Source organism: Muntiacus reevesi, chromosome 1, assembly GCF_963930625.1.
Source record: "Muntiacus reevesi chromosome 1, mMunRee1.1, whole genome shotgun sequence".
Taxonomy (NCBI): Eukaryota; Metazoa; Chordata; class Mammalia; order Artiodactyla; family Cervidae; genus Muntiacus; species Muntiacus reevesi.
The window spans coordinates 52701674-52717665 of NC_089249.1; the positions used below are offsets into that span (position 1 = coordinate 52701674).

The 15992-nt window shown below is 41.2% G+C and overlaps 1 protein-coding gene across 7 annotated transcripts in view; it reads left to right on the plus strand.

The window, feature by feature from the left end:
* The window catches only part of BCL2L13 (BCL2 like 13), a 49467-nt gene that overhangs the window by 19074 nt on the left and 14401 nt on the right, over positions 1 to 15992 (plus strand). For 2 of the 7 annotated variants that reach the window (XM_065943280.1, XM_065943284.1), the window contains 3 exons: positions 6977 to 7084; positions 9650 to 9806; positions 13381 to 13450. In XM_065943280.1, coding sequence (XP_065799352.1) covers positions 6977 to 7084; positions 9650 to 9806; positions 13381 to 13450 — 335 coding nt within the window. Of the gene's footprint in view, positions 1 to 6976; positions 7085 to 9649; positions 9807 to 13357; positions 13451 to 15992 lie in introns of those variants that run through there. The other 5 variants (XR_010664252.1, XM_065943298.1, XR_010664251.1 and 2 more) reach the window with 4 other exon arrangements.

Below are 15992 nucleotides of genomic sequence, written 5' to 3' on the forward strand. Positions count from 1 at the left end.
TTAATGTGGCTTGTAATTAGAACAGAATGGAAGTAAGTAAGTTGTAATGAAATCAGAATAGGAAGACTGTACATTTCCACAGTGGGAGCAGTAGATCACAGGTATGTCGTCTGTAGGGTCCGTACAGTCGTCTGAGTGCTGAGCAGTGAGCTTGGTTCAGAGGCACAGCCAAAGCAAAGTGGAGCTGGGCAGGAGGTCCTCCTTGGCCGTGGGAGTGTGCTCCAGGCTGCTCAGGCGGTGCTGGCTGCCCCCAGAGCTGGGTGTTCTCCTGTGGTCATGGCTGAGTAGCTCCCATGGTCTGGACATGCCGGTCTCAAGACCCCGCCGTATTTCTTCACACTAGTCAGAATGGTGTGCGGTGTAAAATTAATGAATTTTGTTTGTAAAATTTTCTGTGCAGTATTTGGAACCGGGGCTGATGCGGTTAGCTGAAACTGCAAAGGGAACTACTGTATTTAGTTCCCAGAAGAAACTATGCTATTTTAAGGGGAATGTTATTCTTTAAGAGAATTGTTTTTCACTTAGAGCTTTATTACATAGGACACAAAGAAATGCAGTAGAAACTGTCAATATCAGATACAGTGTTACATTTCAAAACTCTTGTCTTTTTGTGGAATTCTGGATAAAAGCTAAGGAAATGGCACTAAAGTGCACTCAGTTGAAACAGATAGTTGATACTGTCTGGGGATTTTTCCGATGATCCAGCTTAATTTGAGGATAAATTCTAGAATGCGTGGAATGGAGGGACTGCCTCTTATTTGAGGAAACCTTATAAAAAGTTTACCTGGCAGGCTGTATTGACTGGCAAGAGTCTGTTTCTGAGTAAAAACAGGTCAGGAGCAAGCTAGCAGATGTTGAGTTTGAGATGATTTTGCATAACTTAAAGGGCTGACTTAAGCTTTTCAGCCTGGTGTTTACCCTGCTTCTGTTGTGGAAATATGTTTGAAGAATTTCTCTTAAAAGCACTGTGTCTGCTGTAGCTCATGGCAGTGACTGACCAAAATTCTTACGTTGTTGAGCATGGCAGAGATTAGTTGAGCCCAGAGAAAGTTTGAAGTCAGGTCCCTTAGAGGTCGGTCACATTGGGAAAAGTAGAACACCAGGGCCCTTTGGGTATTGAGGACTGTAGCTTCCTGGTGAAATGTCTCAGACAAATTTATTGTGAAATGTACCCTTATAGTTTAAAGGTTAACTTTTCTTCTGCATTTTTTTATATTAATTAGTTAAATTTTGTTGAACATGTGTTCAGGAAAGGATACATTTTAGTTTTAGATCAATTGGTATTAAGCCCTAAGCCTTTCTCTGTTGCAGCAGTTGGAGAACAAGAGTATAACTGCTGGTGTTAAAACAGATGCTTTGGCATTATGTAAACTGAAGGTTATTCCTGCTGGTCCAGACTTCCAGTGTACTGAAGCACGTTCTGTATGAACATCGTTAATTAGGAATCCATGGTGAGCTGATTCCGTGCCCACTGTGCAATGTTAACAGCGTTCAGAGGTTCAGAGGGGGTGGTGAGTGGGGTCATTATCTATAGAGCATTTTTTTAAGGAGTGTTTATTTTTTGGCTGTGCTGGGTCTTTGTTGCCTTGCGCGGGCTTTTCTCTAGTTGCAGTGAGCAGGGGTGCTCTCTAGGTGTGGTGCTCAGGCTTCTCTTGTTGCAGAGCACAGGCTCAGCACTTGTGCACAGACTCAGTTGCTCTGCAGAATGTGGTGTCATCCTGGACCAGGGATTTAACTCATGTCCCCTGCATTGGCAGGCAGACTCTTAACCCCTGGATCACGAGGGACGCCCTCTGTTGAGCATTTTTGATGTGGTGGAACTTAACTTATCTCTTTGCCCTTGACAGCTTCCCTTTGTGGCAGGTATTGTTTTCCTGTTTGTTTGTTTGTTTGTTTGTTTAGTTCTACCACTTTATTGCTACCTACCCATCTCCCTCCACCCTTGTGCACACACGCTCAGTCATGTAATCCCACGGACTGCAGCCCGCCAGGCTCCTCTGTCCATGGACTTCTCCAGGCAAGAATACTGGAGTGGGTTGCCATTTCCTTCTCCATGTTTTCCTGTTTAAGTAACAGCACAGGTTCAAGAAGGCTATTTTTCCTTGCCTGAGGTCCTGTGTAATGAACTGGAGTGCTTGGCTGGAAAACTTGCCTTCCCCTCTATTGAGATGCCTTCCAGAAAGCCAGAAGGAAGAGAGAGAATTTCTTTGAAAGAAATAAGATTGACCCACAATAATTTTCTGATTTGTGTTTGCCTTATTTTAATAATGTTGCATATGTTCTGGAAGTCACTTTACTGACTAGTGTGGTTATATTAGTCAGTGCCATTGTAGAGCCATCTGAACTACAAATTACTTTTAAAAGGAAAGCCTGTTTTAATTATAACCAACTTTAGTTTATTACAGGTCTGTCTGTAAGTAAACTAAGCCAGTCCCTGATATACAAACGCTGTCTGATTGCACTCAGGTAAAGTCCTTCAGGTAGTCAGAATTATATAGCGAAAGCACAGTGGTGGTTGCCAGGGGCTGAAGAGAGGAGGTAATGGAGAGTTACTGTTTAATGGGTCTGAAGTTTCAGTTTTACAAAATGAAGAGTTTTGGAGGTAGATAGCAGTGATGGCTGTACAACATTATGAGTGTATTTAATACCACTGAATTGTAGACTTAAAAATGATAAAGATGGTAAAATTTGTTAGGTGTGTTTTACCAGAATAAAACAAAAAGCCCATACGCCAAGATAGATTTTTATGCTTGAGAATTTATAAAGATTACCCTCCTCATAGGATACATTGTCTTCCGATTTTGCATTAGATTGTTTTTGTTCTATGTAATTAAAAAACTTACCGGCTTTATTAGGAATCATTAACAAAAATTGCATATATTTAAGGTGTACAGTGTGATGGTTTCATATAAACATTCATTGTGAAGTGATCGCCACAAGCAGGCTAATTACCATTCTTTTTTTTTAATCTTCCCCCACCCCTCTCCCTTCTGGTAGCTTACCTGTTTGTTCTCTATGAGTCTGTTTCTGTTTTGTTATATTTGTTCATTTGTTTTGTTTTCTAGGTTCCATATATAAGTGAAATCATATGGTATTTGTCTTGGTCTGACTTCTTTCACTTAGCATAATGTCCTCTAGGCCCATCCATGTTATAACAGATGGCAGGATTTCATTCTTTTTTAGTGTCTGAATAGTTGAGTTAGGTTTAGTTCAAAGAGTCTGAAAGAGTCGCAGAGTTGGACGTGAATGAGCGACTGAACTGATACACACCCGTATTCACTGCAACTCTCTCTACAGACCACCTCAGTGTCCGTCAGCAGACAAACTGATGGATACAGAAGATGTGGTACATGTATGGTGGGATACTGTCCATGGGGTTCTCACGGCAAGAATGCTGAAGTGGATGAGACGGTTGGATGGCATCACCAACTCAATAGACATGAGTTTGAGTAAACTCCGGGAGTTGGTGATAGACAGGGAGGCCTGGCGTGCTGCAGTCCATGGGGTCACAAAGAGTTGGACATGACTGAGCCACTGAACCAAACTGAACTGTTCAGCCACTAAAAAAGAATAAAATCCTGCCATCTGTGACAACATGGATGGGCCCAGAGGGTATTATGCTGGGTGAAAGAAGTCAGACAAAGACAAATACTGTATATATGGAATCTAAAAAACGAAACAGATGAACAAATACAACAAAACAGAAACAGACTGATCCAACCATCTCATCCATTTCAGTATTTATAGTCCAACTCTCACATGCATACGTGACTACTGGAAAAACTATACCTTTGACTAGACAGACCTTTGTTGGCAAAGTAATGTCTCTGCTTTTTAATATGCTGTCTAGGTTGGTCATAGCTTTTCTTCCAAGGAGCAAGTGTCTTTTAATTTCTTGGCTGCAGTCACCATCTGCAGTGATTTTGGAGCCCAAAAAATAAAAGTCTGTCACTGTTTCCATTGTTTCTCTATCTATTTGTCATGAAGTGATGGGACTGGCTGCCATGATCTTAGTTTTCTGAATGTTGTTTTCAGCCAACTTTTTCACTCTTTCACTTTCATCAAAAGGCTCTTTAGTTCTTCGCTTTCTGCCATAAGGGTGGTGTCATCTGCATATCTGAGGTTATTGATATTTCTCCCAGCCATCTTGATTCCAGCTTGTGATTTATCCAGCCCAGCATTGCTCATGGTGTACTCTGCATAGAAGTTAAATAAGCAGGATGACAGTATACAGCCGTGACATACTCCTTTCCCCATCTGGAACCAATCTGTTGTTCCATGTCCAGTTCTAACTCTTGCTCCTTGACCTGCATACGGATTTCTCAGAAGGCAGGTCAGGTGGTCTGGTGTTCCCATCTCTTTAAGAATTTTCTACCGTTTGTTGTGATCCACACAGTCAAACACTTTGGCGTAGTCAAATAAAGCAGAAGTAGATGTTTTTCTGGAACTCTGTTGCTTTTTTGATGATCCAGCGAGTGTTGACAATTTGATCTCTGGTTCCTCTGCCTTTTCTAAATCCAGCTTGAACATCTGGAAGTTCACAGTTCACATACTGTTGAAGCCTGGCTTGGAGAATTTTGAGCATTACTTTGCTAGCGTGTGAGATGAGTGTAATTCTGCGACAGCTTGAGCATTCTTTGGCATTGCCTTTCTTTGGGATTGGAATGAAAATAGACCTTTTTCAATCCTGTGGCCACTGCTAAGTTTTCCAAACTTGCTGGCATATTGAGTGCAGCACTTTCACAGCATCATCTTTTAGGATTTGAAATAGATCAGCTGGAATTCCATTCCCTCCACTAGCTTTGTTCATAGTGATGCTTCCTAAGGCCCACTTGACTTCGCATTCCAGCATGTCAGGCTCTAGGTGAGTGATTACTCTTTCATGGTTATCTGGGTCATGAAGATCTTTTTTGTATAGTTCTTGCCACCTCTTCTTAATATCTTTTGGTTCTGTTAGGTCCATACCATTTCTGTCCTTTACTGTGCCCATCTTTGCATGAAATGTTCTCTTGATATCTCTAATTTTCTTGAAAAGATCTCTAGTCTTTCCTATTCTGTTGTTTTCATCTAGTTCTTTGCATTGATCACTGAGGAAGACTTTCTTATCTCTTCTTGCTGTTCTTTGGAACTCTATATTCAAATGGGTATATCTTTCCTTTTCTCCTTTGCATTTTGCTTCTCTTCCTTTCTCAGCTATTTGTATCTCCTCAGGCAATCATTTAGCCTTTTTGCATTTCTTTTTCTTCAGGGTATGTGTGTGTGTGTATATGAAAGTTGCTCAGTCGTGTCTGACTCTGTGACCATGGACTATACAGTCAGTCCATGGAATTCTCCAGGTTAGAATACTGGAGTGGGTAACCTTTCCCTTCTCCGGGGGATCTTCCCAACCCATGGATCGAACCCAGGTCTCCTACATTGCAGGCAGATTCTTTACCAGCTGAGCCACAAGGGAAGCCCTGTATATATATATATATATGCATACACACATATATCTTTTTGAATTATTTTCTTCAGCATAATATCTAGAAGTGGAATTGTTGGATACTGTGGTGGTCTGTTTTTAGCTTTTTGAGGAACCTCTGTATTGGTTTCCATATTGACTGTATCAGTTACAGCCACATGTATCATCTCCATTTTCATCGACAGTGTACCACCTTGCCAGTATTTGTTACTTACTGTCTCTTTGGTAATAGCCGTTTTGACAGGTGTGAGGTGATAATCTCAGTGTGGCTTTGATTTGCATTTTCCTGGTATTTAGTGGTGTTGAACATCTTTTCATGTGCCTGATGGCATCTTTGTGTCTTTGGAAATACGTATTGAGGTCCTCTGCCCAATTTAAATTGAGGTTTTTCTGTTTTTTGTTTTTTTAATTTCCAGCTGTACGTGTTCTTTATATATGCCAGATATTATCGTTTGCAAATATCTTCTATTCATTAGGCTGCCTTTATGCTTTGCACATGGTTTTCTTCACCATGCAAAGGCTTTTTAGTTTGATGTAGTCCCATTTGTTCATTTTTGCTTTTGTTCACTTGCCTGAGGAGACATAGGCAAAAAAATAATGCTAAGATCCATGTCAAAGTGCATACTGCCTGTTTTCTTCTAGAATTTTATGGTTTCAGGTCTTACAAATCTTTAATCCATGGATATGGGGTTGTTGTGTTTCTATTTTCATTGGTCTCCAGGTATTTTTGATTTCCATTTTGATTTCTTCAGTGATCCATTGGTTGCTTAGTAGCATATTGTTGTAGCTAATGTTTTAAAATTTTTATTTGTATAGTTTCAACTAAGATATTTACATAGGCAGAAATGTTAAATGAAATGTCATTTAACCAGATATATATTAACGTGATCATGAGGGGATCCTTTCTGTTGCATTTCTGGTAGAAATACCTAAGGAATTTTATATTTTCCACGACAAAAAAAAAAACCCTTTTGAGGATCTGAGTTTTATTTTGGTTAGTCCTCTTTGTTTTCCTTTCTATGCTACAGACCAAGCCCTTCCTTTCCTTTTACTGCATGAGAGTAGCTTTTGCCTCACACTTGGTTCTGTTCATGGTTTTCCTAAGTTGGAAGATACAAATGCTTTGTTGATCATGGGCCTTCTCTTGGACTGCAGTTTGCGTGAAGATATGAAGGTAAGGGAACATGATAGCCTTTTAGGTTTTCTTCTCTATTATGTCAGCAATGTTTCTGAGCTGTCATCTTCCTGGCAGCCCAACCGGAAGACGAGGACACAGGCTGAATTGATGGTTCTGTCCTCACACTGGCCTGAGGCCTGAGCTCCAGTCACAGCTCCTCCAGGGGTGGGCTAGTGGTGCAGCCTGCCTGGCCTCAGCTGCCTCATTTTTACGATTCTCCTAGCCCCTGGGCATGATAATGAGTTTTGATTTTGTACTTTCTGACTTAATGCTTAAGCATCCTACCCATGTCCTAATGTTTTCTGTCTTTCTATAGTAACCTTTCTTGTTGTTTTCAGGGGTTCAGCAAGATACAGTTTCACAATCTCTGGATCAAGAAGTTTTATTAAAAGTTAAAACTGAAATTGAAGAAGAGCTCAAATCCCTGGACAAAGAAATTTCTGAAGGTCTCTTTATTCTTATTTCCTTGTTAATTAGTGTCTCTGTTTGGTGTGGTTTCATTTGTTTTTTTACATTTTAGTGTTCACAACATTACATGACTTCTTGGGTCTAGGATTATAGTGGTGAAACTAGAAGGTACCTTTTCCTTTCCTGGGGGATCTGTTTATATTAATAAGTTTCCAAAATATACCCAGCAGATGAGATTGACCCTTTTTTGGTAGTAAGTATTGGACTCAACAGTCACGTTAAGGTACTTGCCGTTCAGTGTGATCTATCTTTGTATTAATAGCATTAGCGAGAGAGCTGTCAGCCTGCTGCCCTCAGTCTCATGCATATATTGTAGATGGTGGTCGCCCTCATTCTCATGCATATATTGTAGATGGTGGTCGCAGCAGTGTGCCTGTGATTTTATGGCCACAGACTTTGTGCTTAACATTAAATTGAAAACTTTAAGAATCCATATATCAAACAAAGATTTACTCAGTCTTTCCCTTATTATAGAGGGGAGCATTTGGGTTATTTCTTTTTTAAAAAATTATTTTTATTTTACTTTTGGTCCTCGTGGCTGCACACAGGCTGTCTCCAGTTATGATGAGGGAGTGTGCTCTTCACTGTGGTGCGTTCTCTTACTCCAGAGCACAGGCTCCAGGGTGTGCAGGCTCACAGTTGTGGAGCAGGGGCCCAGTTGCTCTGTGGCATGTAGAATTTTCCCAGACCAGGGATTGAACCCATGTCCCCTGCATTGCAGGCGGATTCTTAACTACTGTACCACCAGAGCAGTGCTGGGTTATATCTTGCTTTGCTTTCCATAAATAATTTTTGAAGCTTTATTGAGATACATACCAAAAATTTATCCATTTTAAAGGTACACAATTCAGTGGTTAGTATATTCACAGAATTGTACAACCATCACCACAGTCTAAAATTAGAACATTGTTAACATCCCCCAAAGAAACACTGTGTAAGTTAACAGTGACTTCCCATCTGCTCCCACTCTGGCACCATACTCATCCCCAACTAATCTGCTTTCTGTCTCCATATGTTTTCCTGTGAGGTTCTACATGTAGATGGAATCATGCACTGAGTAGTGGTTTGTCACTGGCTTCTTTCACTTAGCACAGTATTTTCAAGGGTCATTCATACATACACACATTTTTTATTTGATTTGACAAGATTTTATTTATTTGATTTGAGTGATTTGATTTATGTAATTTTGATGGATTTGATGGGATGGGATCAGATTGATTTGATTTGACTGAATAACAGGGACTGTGTTTAGGGATGTGGTGGGGAAGCTCTCTGGGACCCTGTGATTAGGTCTCAGTCTTCAGTGAGCTTATGCCTCTGGACTGTGAACTTCATGCCAATTTCTGAGTTTTTTCCCCTCCCCCTCAGGTGAGATAGGTTGGCTAGAGTAGCAGGTTGGAATTGGAATTGGAAATAGGCATACCTCAGAGACACTGGGTTTGCTTTCAGACCACTGCAGTAGAGGAGATGTTTTTAATAAAAAATTACATGAATTTTTTGGCTTCTCCGTGCATATGAAAGTTATATTGGCAACATACTGTATTAATTGTGCAGTAGCATTGACTGGATTTACTTGATTTATTGATGGGATTAATTCAGTGGGGTCAATTAGATTGGATTATGGATCCAATTACAATTATGAATGGATCGTATTGATGGGATTTGATTGATTTGATTTGCTTCCCTACACTGCTTGTAGGATCATAGTTCTCCAACCAGGGATCAAATATAAATCTAGGCCGCTGACAGTGAAAGTATTGGTCCTAACTAGTGGACCAGGGAATTCCCTGCCCAGTAATTTTTAACAAGAAAAAATAGAAATCATGTCTATAAATCAGCTCCCTGTTAGTAAGAAAAGAATATAAATATAAATTTATAGAAATCCAGAAACCTAATGTTCATCTTCTTTTATTTTCCTTTCCTGACACTTTTAACTGATTGATGCTACAAACAGGATGCAGGGTAGATTCCCGGGACAGCATGCCGCTTGTCCCCACTCCCAGGGGTTATACGTCCTGTCTGGTTCCTGGACCAGAATGGATTATTACTGTGGTCAGAGCAGGGCTGCGTCTGTGTAACAGGGAGTGAGGAACGGAGGAGGGGCTGGTTGTGTGGGTGGGTGGTGTGTCCGTGTTGTGGACATGTGGGTTTAAAAGTTTGCTCTGAAAGGGAATGAAGGTCACGAGGTCCTCTGAGGTGGAAAAACTGATGAGAATCTGGTTTAAGAAGAGCCGCGTTTCTAGAGGCGAAAATAAATCGTCAGACCCCCTGGGTGATGGGCTGGGAGAGCCTCTCCTTCACCATCTTGGCCTGAACGGGTCTGCAGTCATTCACAAAGCTGGTCTGTGCATTCTGATGTGTCAGGTTAGCCTTTTTCTTCTCTTGAAACTGAGATTTCCCATAAACATCTTTCTTTAATTGTCTGGCGTTTTTCGGTGGCTTCCTCTTTGTTGTGGTTCCCAGTAGCCCGCATCGTAATCCCCGGGCTTATAGCACACCGTCTCACCTGCTCACTCACGAGGGCGCTCCTTTTGCTTCTTCAGCCTTCGCCAGCACGGGCTTCGACCGCCACACCTCGCCTGTGTTCAGCCCCGCGAACCCGGACAGCTCCGTGGAGGACTGCCTGGCCCACCTTGGGGAGAAGGCGGCGCAGGAGCTGCAGGCACCTCTGCTCGGGGCCTTGCAGACGCTGCTCAGCGGGTGAGTGCCCCTTGGGCAAGTCCCCACCACTCCACGTTCTGAAGGTGCCTCGTTTTAGGTGAACGGTGTCACTTTTCTCACTTGACTTCATTTTTTCCTTTTTTGCTTTCCCTAATCCTCTCCTTTTTCATTTTGAGCAGTGATTTAATTGTTCCAGCATGAATTTGACTGTATTTATTTGTTGGACTGGTTTCAAAAGATGCTTTCCCTGGTTGTAACCACAGGCTGTTGCACTGGTCCTAACCACTTTTTACCCCCACTCTCATGGCCAGCATGACCTGAATGGCTGGGTCTCACGCACTGTACGGAGGGGTTGGCGTTGTGTCAGCTTGGGGCGCCCGGATGTGACTCAGCTTTGGGTTGCACTCCTGCCCATGGTGCTTCTGCCACACTCCTGCTGTGGGAACTTCTCTTCCAGCTGTCAGCCAGAAGCAAGAAGCTCAACGTGCAAGTCTGTTAATATAAAGCCAAGTCATTTATTGAAAATCTTAAAAATTCCTTTCCCTTAATTCTTTGCTTAGAATCGTTAAGAAATTGGTATGAATTAGGAAAAAATGTCTGTTTTAGTAATGATTGACCGCTGCTAAAACAAGGTGAAGACAGTCCCTTCACTAAAAGGTCCAATATTCAGGTGCCAAGTCACTGTTGTAGTAGGCGATCCCTTACCTTGACAAAGCAAAGTGTGTATGTTACCATTTGTTAGAAGGAAGCAATTTGAGTTTAAGGAGAATTCAGTTTGTTTCTTCACATTCTAGTGACATGAGCAAATGTAAAAATCCAAGCTATACATAGGAAACAGTGAAATGAAAATCATATCTAGATTTTCTTCAGTTTATAAATATAAATTTATAGAAAGTTTTAAAAATAAATGTGGAGACAAGATCTTGACTGTGGGAATTACAACTTCCACAGGAAATTTGGAGGTGCAGCCCAGCAGTGGCTTATGGAGTGTTTGTGGGGAGCGGGTTCAGTTAGGCAGTTTCCAAGCTTCTGACACCAGAAGAGCCATCCTTTCATTTAGTTTATATGTTGAGATTTCATCTTAGATTCGAAGACACCTGCTATTTGGCCAAAATAAACATAGAAAACTTATAAAACCGGTTAGGGCTGGGAGTAAAGTAACTGAGAAGCATGAGGCAAAAAATTGTTCCCAACCTTGATGCAGATTGTTTGTGTCAATCATTTCCCTCCATCTTAGTTTCTGTGTTAATTTTAACTTTACAGGGATATTTTCAGTTCTCTGAGAAACAGTGTAGCTTTATATATGTACAAATATGTGAAGGACAGGATTATATGTTTTCAGAGTCCTTTTCATGATCCACAGGAAAAGATGGTACCTTTTCATTGCAAAGTAAATTATATTTTTAAAAATATAGTTTTGGATGAATATTTGTTTTGTTTTCCCCTGTAGCTTAACAACTCTAAAAAGTTACTAATACCTTGAGAATAATTGATGATGAACTAGAAGTATTATACAGGTTGGTGGCAGTATCTTTTAAGGTGGAAAATACCACTTATTCCTCCAGTTTTGTTGTGAACAAATTAATTGTGAACTCTTCACATAGCCAAGCACCAGCAATTTGAATGTCTTTTTTTTTTCAAATTGGCCTGGCTGTCCAGTGGTTAGACTTTGCAGTTTCACTACCAAGGGTGCAGGTTCAATCCCTAAGCCTGCAGGCCTCACAGCATGGCAAAAGAAAGAAAGAAATTTAAATTAAAAAAAGTTCTGCCGCTTAGTTTTCTTCTTTGCAGAGTTCAAGTCGCTCATTAGATCAGGCTTGTTTTTCTGTGTTTAAATTTTCCTTTGAACGTTTTACTCTGCTGAATCTTTAATGTGCATGTATGTGTGTACAGACAACGTTTCAAATCATGTTTAATTCTGGCGAATGCTAATGTCGTTTAGCCTGATAAATTCCCCATCAGGACCCCTGTGCCGCCCAGCAGCAGCGGACAGTTCAGTTCAGGAAAGGAAGTGAAGGGACCACGTAGAGCTGCAGGGAGCACATGAGCAGCAGATGGTAGCCTGTTTGCTGGAGTCCAGTGTCACGGCCACCTAGTGTCAGCCCAAGGCTTCCAGCTGTTCTCCGGGTACTTTAGTGGAAATGTGGCAGCAGGAAGGTCGTACATAGTATCTTACTAGAAAGGCGACCCATGGTCTTGGCTCTTCAGTGTCCCTGTGGTACGCTGTCACACAGACTTACAGAAAAGGGCCACATATGTGTTGTCAGAGCTGTTCTCTGAAACGTCCAGACCTGTGCGCTGTCCAGCAGGGAAGTGAAGGTCACATGTATGTAACTTGACATTTTCTAGCAGCCGTGTAAAAAAATTAAATGTAGATTTTAAAATATATTGTATTTAACTCAGTGTTAAAAAATATTCTAGTTTTAACATGTATCCATTTCAGAAATCATTGGTGAGCTGTTATAGGGTCTTTTTTCTTAGTGAATCTCTGCAGTCTGGTATGTTCCTCTCCCATCACAGTCCAGATGCTGGCCAGCTACCAGGGGGATCACTGTCGTCATGACCGTGTCAAAACCCTGATTCAAAACAGGAACCTTGTGACCTTTGGAGCCAGAGCTCATTGCATGTGAATTCCCGTTCTGTGTTGCTCTTTGCCATCTCTGTGGATTTGGGATAGTCTCTTAGCTTTTCTGAGCTTCAGTTTCTTAGTGTGTATTAGGATATAAAGCACAAATGTATTAAAATGTAAACCATAACAGTAAGCTACTAAGATGTGTACCTATTATAAGTCTCAGCTGTTCAAAAGACTGAAGTGATCAGGTTGTTCAAAGCAGAAAATGCCTTTGGAGTGAATTTTACATTCCTTTAAAAGCAAGAGTCCTCTCCTTTTTTTAACAGCTGTGTTAATTCTTTGCCCACAAAAGCTGGGTGGAGGTAAATTTTTATTAAGTCTGTTGTGCAAGAACTTGGTGCCTTCATCTTGCTGCCACGTATCTGTTGTGGTTGGTGATTTGCACAGAAACCCAGGCTTAGAACACAGCACTCACATCCCCTCAGTAGCCGAGTGTCTGTTGACTGGAATGGACAGGAGAGCCTTGCCCTGGAGCTGGTGTCAGTGACTCCAGATTTAAAGTAGCGCGTTTGTTTGCCTTCATATGCCTCCAGTTTGAAAAGTCTTCCAGTGACAGTGTCTCTGTAAGTTTTAAATACTCTGCATTTTTTGCCTTTAAAAGTTTAAGTTGTTCTTTCATATTAATGAGATCATTTTTATTGTTTGCTCTTACTTGATTCTATTAATAACATGAGTGTATATATTTATCTGCTACATAGAAATCTTGTTGGATAAAATTCAAACAATTACAAAATATTTGTTATTTTTCTTATGTTATGAACTGCTTTCCCAGGCTGGTAGCATAAATCTCACCTGTAGAGAATGCTTAAAGAAAAATGCATAGCAAATGGTAAAAGCCAGTCTCATAGAAAATTATCTGTTGAATCATCTGTGTTACTTTAGTGCAAGTTCTACAGCAGAGTAGTGACTGTGTATTTATTCATCTGGAAATTTAGAATTTTCCTTCTTTGTGACACAGATTTTTAAAAAAAATCTCTACAGGCCAGTGACATATCAGGCATATCGGGAATGTACACTGGAGACCACAGTTCATGCCAGCGGCTGGAATAAGGTATAAACCAAGTTATCTTTTCTGTTACAAGATTTTAGTGTGTTAATGATAAAGTCCAGGAGGGATTGTTAGCATCGTGTGAGAGCTCATTGTTCCATGAGCCCAGCTGTGTTACGTGGGTGTATCTGATCAAGGCTGGCCCAGAACCAAGGGTGCTGTCGTGCACCATCTTCCTTCTATCTGTCCTGAATCCCCATTATCGCTTCATTTCTCTCCAGACGGTTGTTTGCACACAGGTGAGTATGTCTTGGGGGGAAAGCACAGGCTTCGTTTGGGACAGCTTCCGGGGTTCTCACAGGAGGAGCCCTGGTTGCGCTGATGTTTACAAGGTGTCTCATGTCATGCCTCGTCTGAGCGTTGCAGCTGTCCCCTCAGAGGGGGCAGAAGGGACTTTATTAGCTTTTGTCTTGTTAGGTCAGGTGAAGAATCAGTTTTTTAAAAAAAGAGTTCTTGCTTAAGACCCCGTGACCAGTACATGTTAGAACCAGCCCTGGAGCTGAGGTCTGATTCCCGCTTCGGTGTTTAACGTGTCTTTCTGCTGTCCCTCGCTGCTCACCCCTGTGTCAGGCTTTGTGGTCCACTTGTCACCTTGCTGAGGAGAGTCTTGGGAGAGGTGGTCTAGGCTCATCCAGCTCACCAGGAGGAGGTCTGGCCCTTAGTGATGTGGTGCTTGGGATGAGAGAGTGCCATGCAGTTATTTTTATAAGTAGCCCCTCTACTGAGAATTAACTGCTGTAAGCCAGAATATGTGACCTCATATAGCTGATTGATGTATATTATTTTTATTCACCTTAATACAGGCTTTGGAGGCATTAGGGCATAATCATTAGCATCATGGGCCTGTAATCGGACTTATTTCCATATCAGCTTTGCCGCTGACTAGGTGCATATCTTAGGCCAGGTTAGTTAAGCAGGCGAGGTCTTGATGTTCACGTCTGTGACGTGGAGACCGTACCACTAACCTCAGAAGTGTTAACAGAACTGAATGACATCGTGTGTGTCGAGTGCTTGTTGTAGGGCATTGTCTGGCACCACGAGAGTGAGCACTCTGCAAACAGTGGCTGTTGTGTTAGATTTGACACATGGAGCCTTGTTCCCAAATAGTCACTGTTACAGAGTTTTATTATGTTACTACTGTGAAAGAGTTGTTAGAATATGTTTTACTTACTTTCATGGAATAAAGCAAACCTCTCTTATGAACACTTGAAATAGATTTTATAAATAAAAGTGAGCTTGGTTATGATGTATTTCTTTGTATATCCAACAGCAAATAATTGAGATCTCTAATATCACTAGCCTCCTCCCCTATCTTACATTCTTCTCCTGTTGCCCTTGTCTAAGATTGTTACAGTCGACTCTTTTGTGTCTTCCTTTCCCCATCCTATGGTTATCTAAAAAAAATGAAAGTAACCCCGGTCTTCACATTCCTTCTTCACCCATCTTTTTTCCCCACCACCCCATTCCCTGCTTCATTGCAGTCCCTCACCGGAACCATAGGCCAGACTCCACGGGACTTGAGCCTCCATGGGAATAGGACCTGCTCTGCAGAGTCTAGCACTGCTCCCTGAGTCCCTGAGGGCAGAAAAAGAACCCAGCTTGGCATGATAGGCAGCTGAAATGCCTCCTTCCACCCCAATCAGAATTAGATCGGCTAATTTAAGCATTTAGCTCATATTTTATATTTAGCCCATATCTTATATTTTGCACAAGTATTTGCAAAATTTTGATATAACATCACTGTATGAAGTGACTGTCTGGTAGGTAAATGAGGCACAAATGAAAAAGTGTCCACAAAGCATGCCCAGTTTCCAAGCTGAATGTCAGTTCATCTGAGTAGGGATTATAAAAGCATGTTGGTAAAATGCTCTTTAATCAAAGTAAGTGGAGGGAAAAAAACTGGTCACAAACCCATATTAATAGAATGATTTTTTCAAAAGTTTATGTGTAAATATAGGCTGTATAGAATGTATATACTGAGAAAAATAATTGGAATGTGTGCCAGAATATTAATAGTCCATAGTAGTTATCTCAGAATTGTAGATATTCTTTAATTCTTTAATTGTAGATATCTTTAATTCTTTTTTAATATCCCTCATGGTGATCTGTTTTTCCTATGAACTTATCTGCTTATAGGAAAAGATGAAAATGACCATCAGAGAGAAAAGCTAGAGTGTTTGGTGCCTGGTGCTCACATGGTAGCAAGTAGACTGTGGAAATACAGTAGCAAGGAAAAGTCCATTATTTGCTTTGGTTGATTTTTAGTGGCATATTACATCACTCATCTTTTACAGTCTTTCACTGAAACATCAGGCGTGCACAGAGTGGAGCACACGGTGTAATAGACCTGCACCTGTGCCTTGGCCTCAGCAGCTGTCAGCCTGTGTCTGGCCTTGTTCCATCTGTTCCCCACTGTTCCCTGGATTACCTTGATGCACACCCTACAGATACATTAGTGTGTATTTCTAACACCTCAGTTATTAACAGTAATTTTAATATCATCACACAGTCTGTTCAGAATTCAAATCTTCCCAGTTGTTTCATG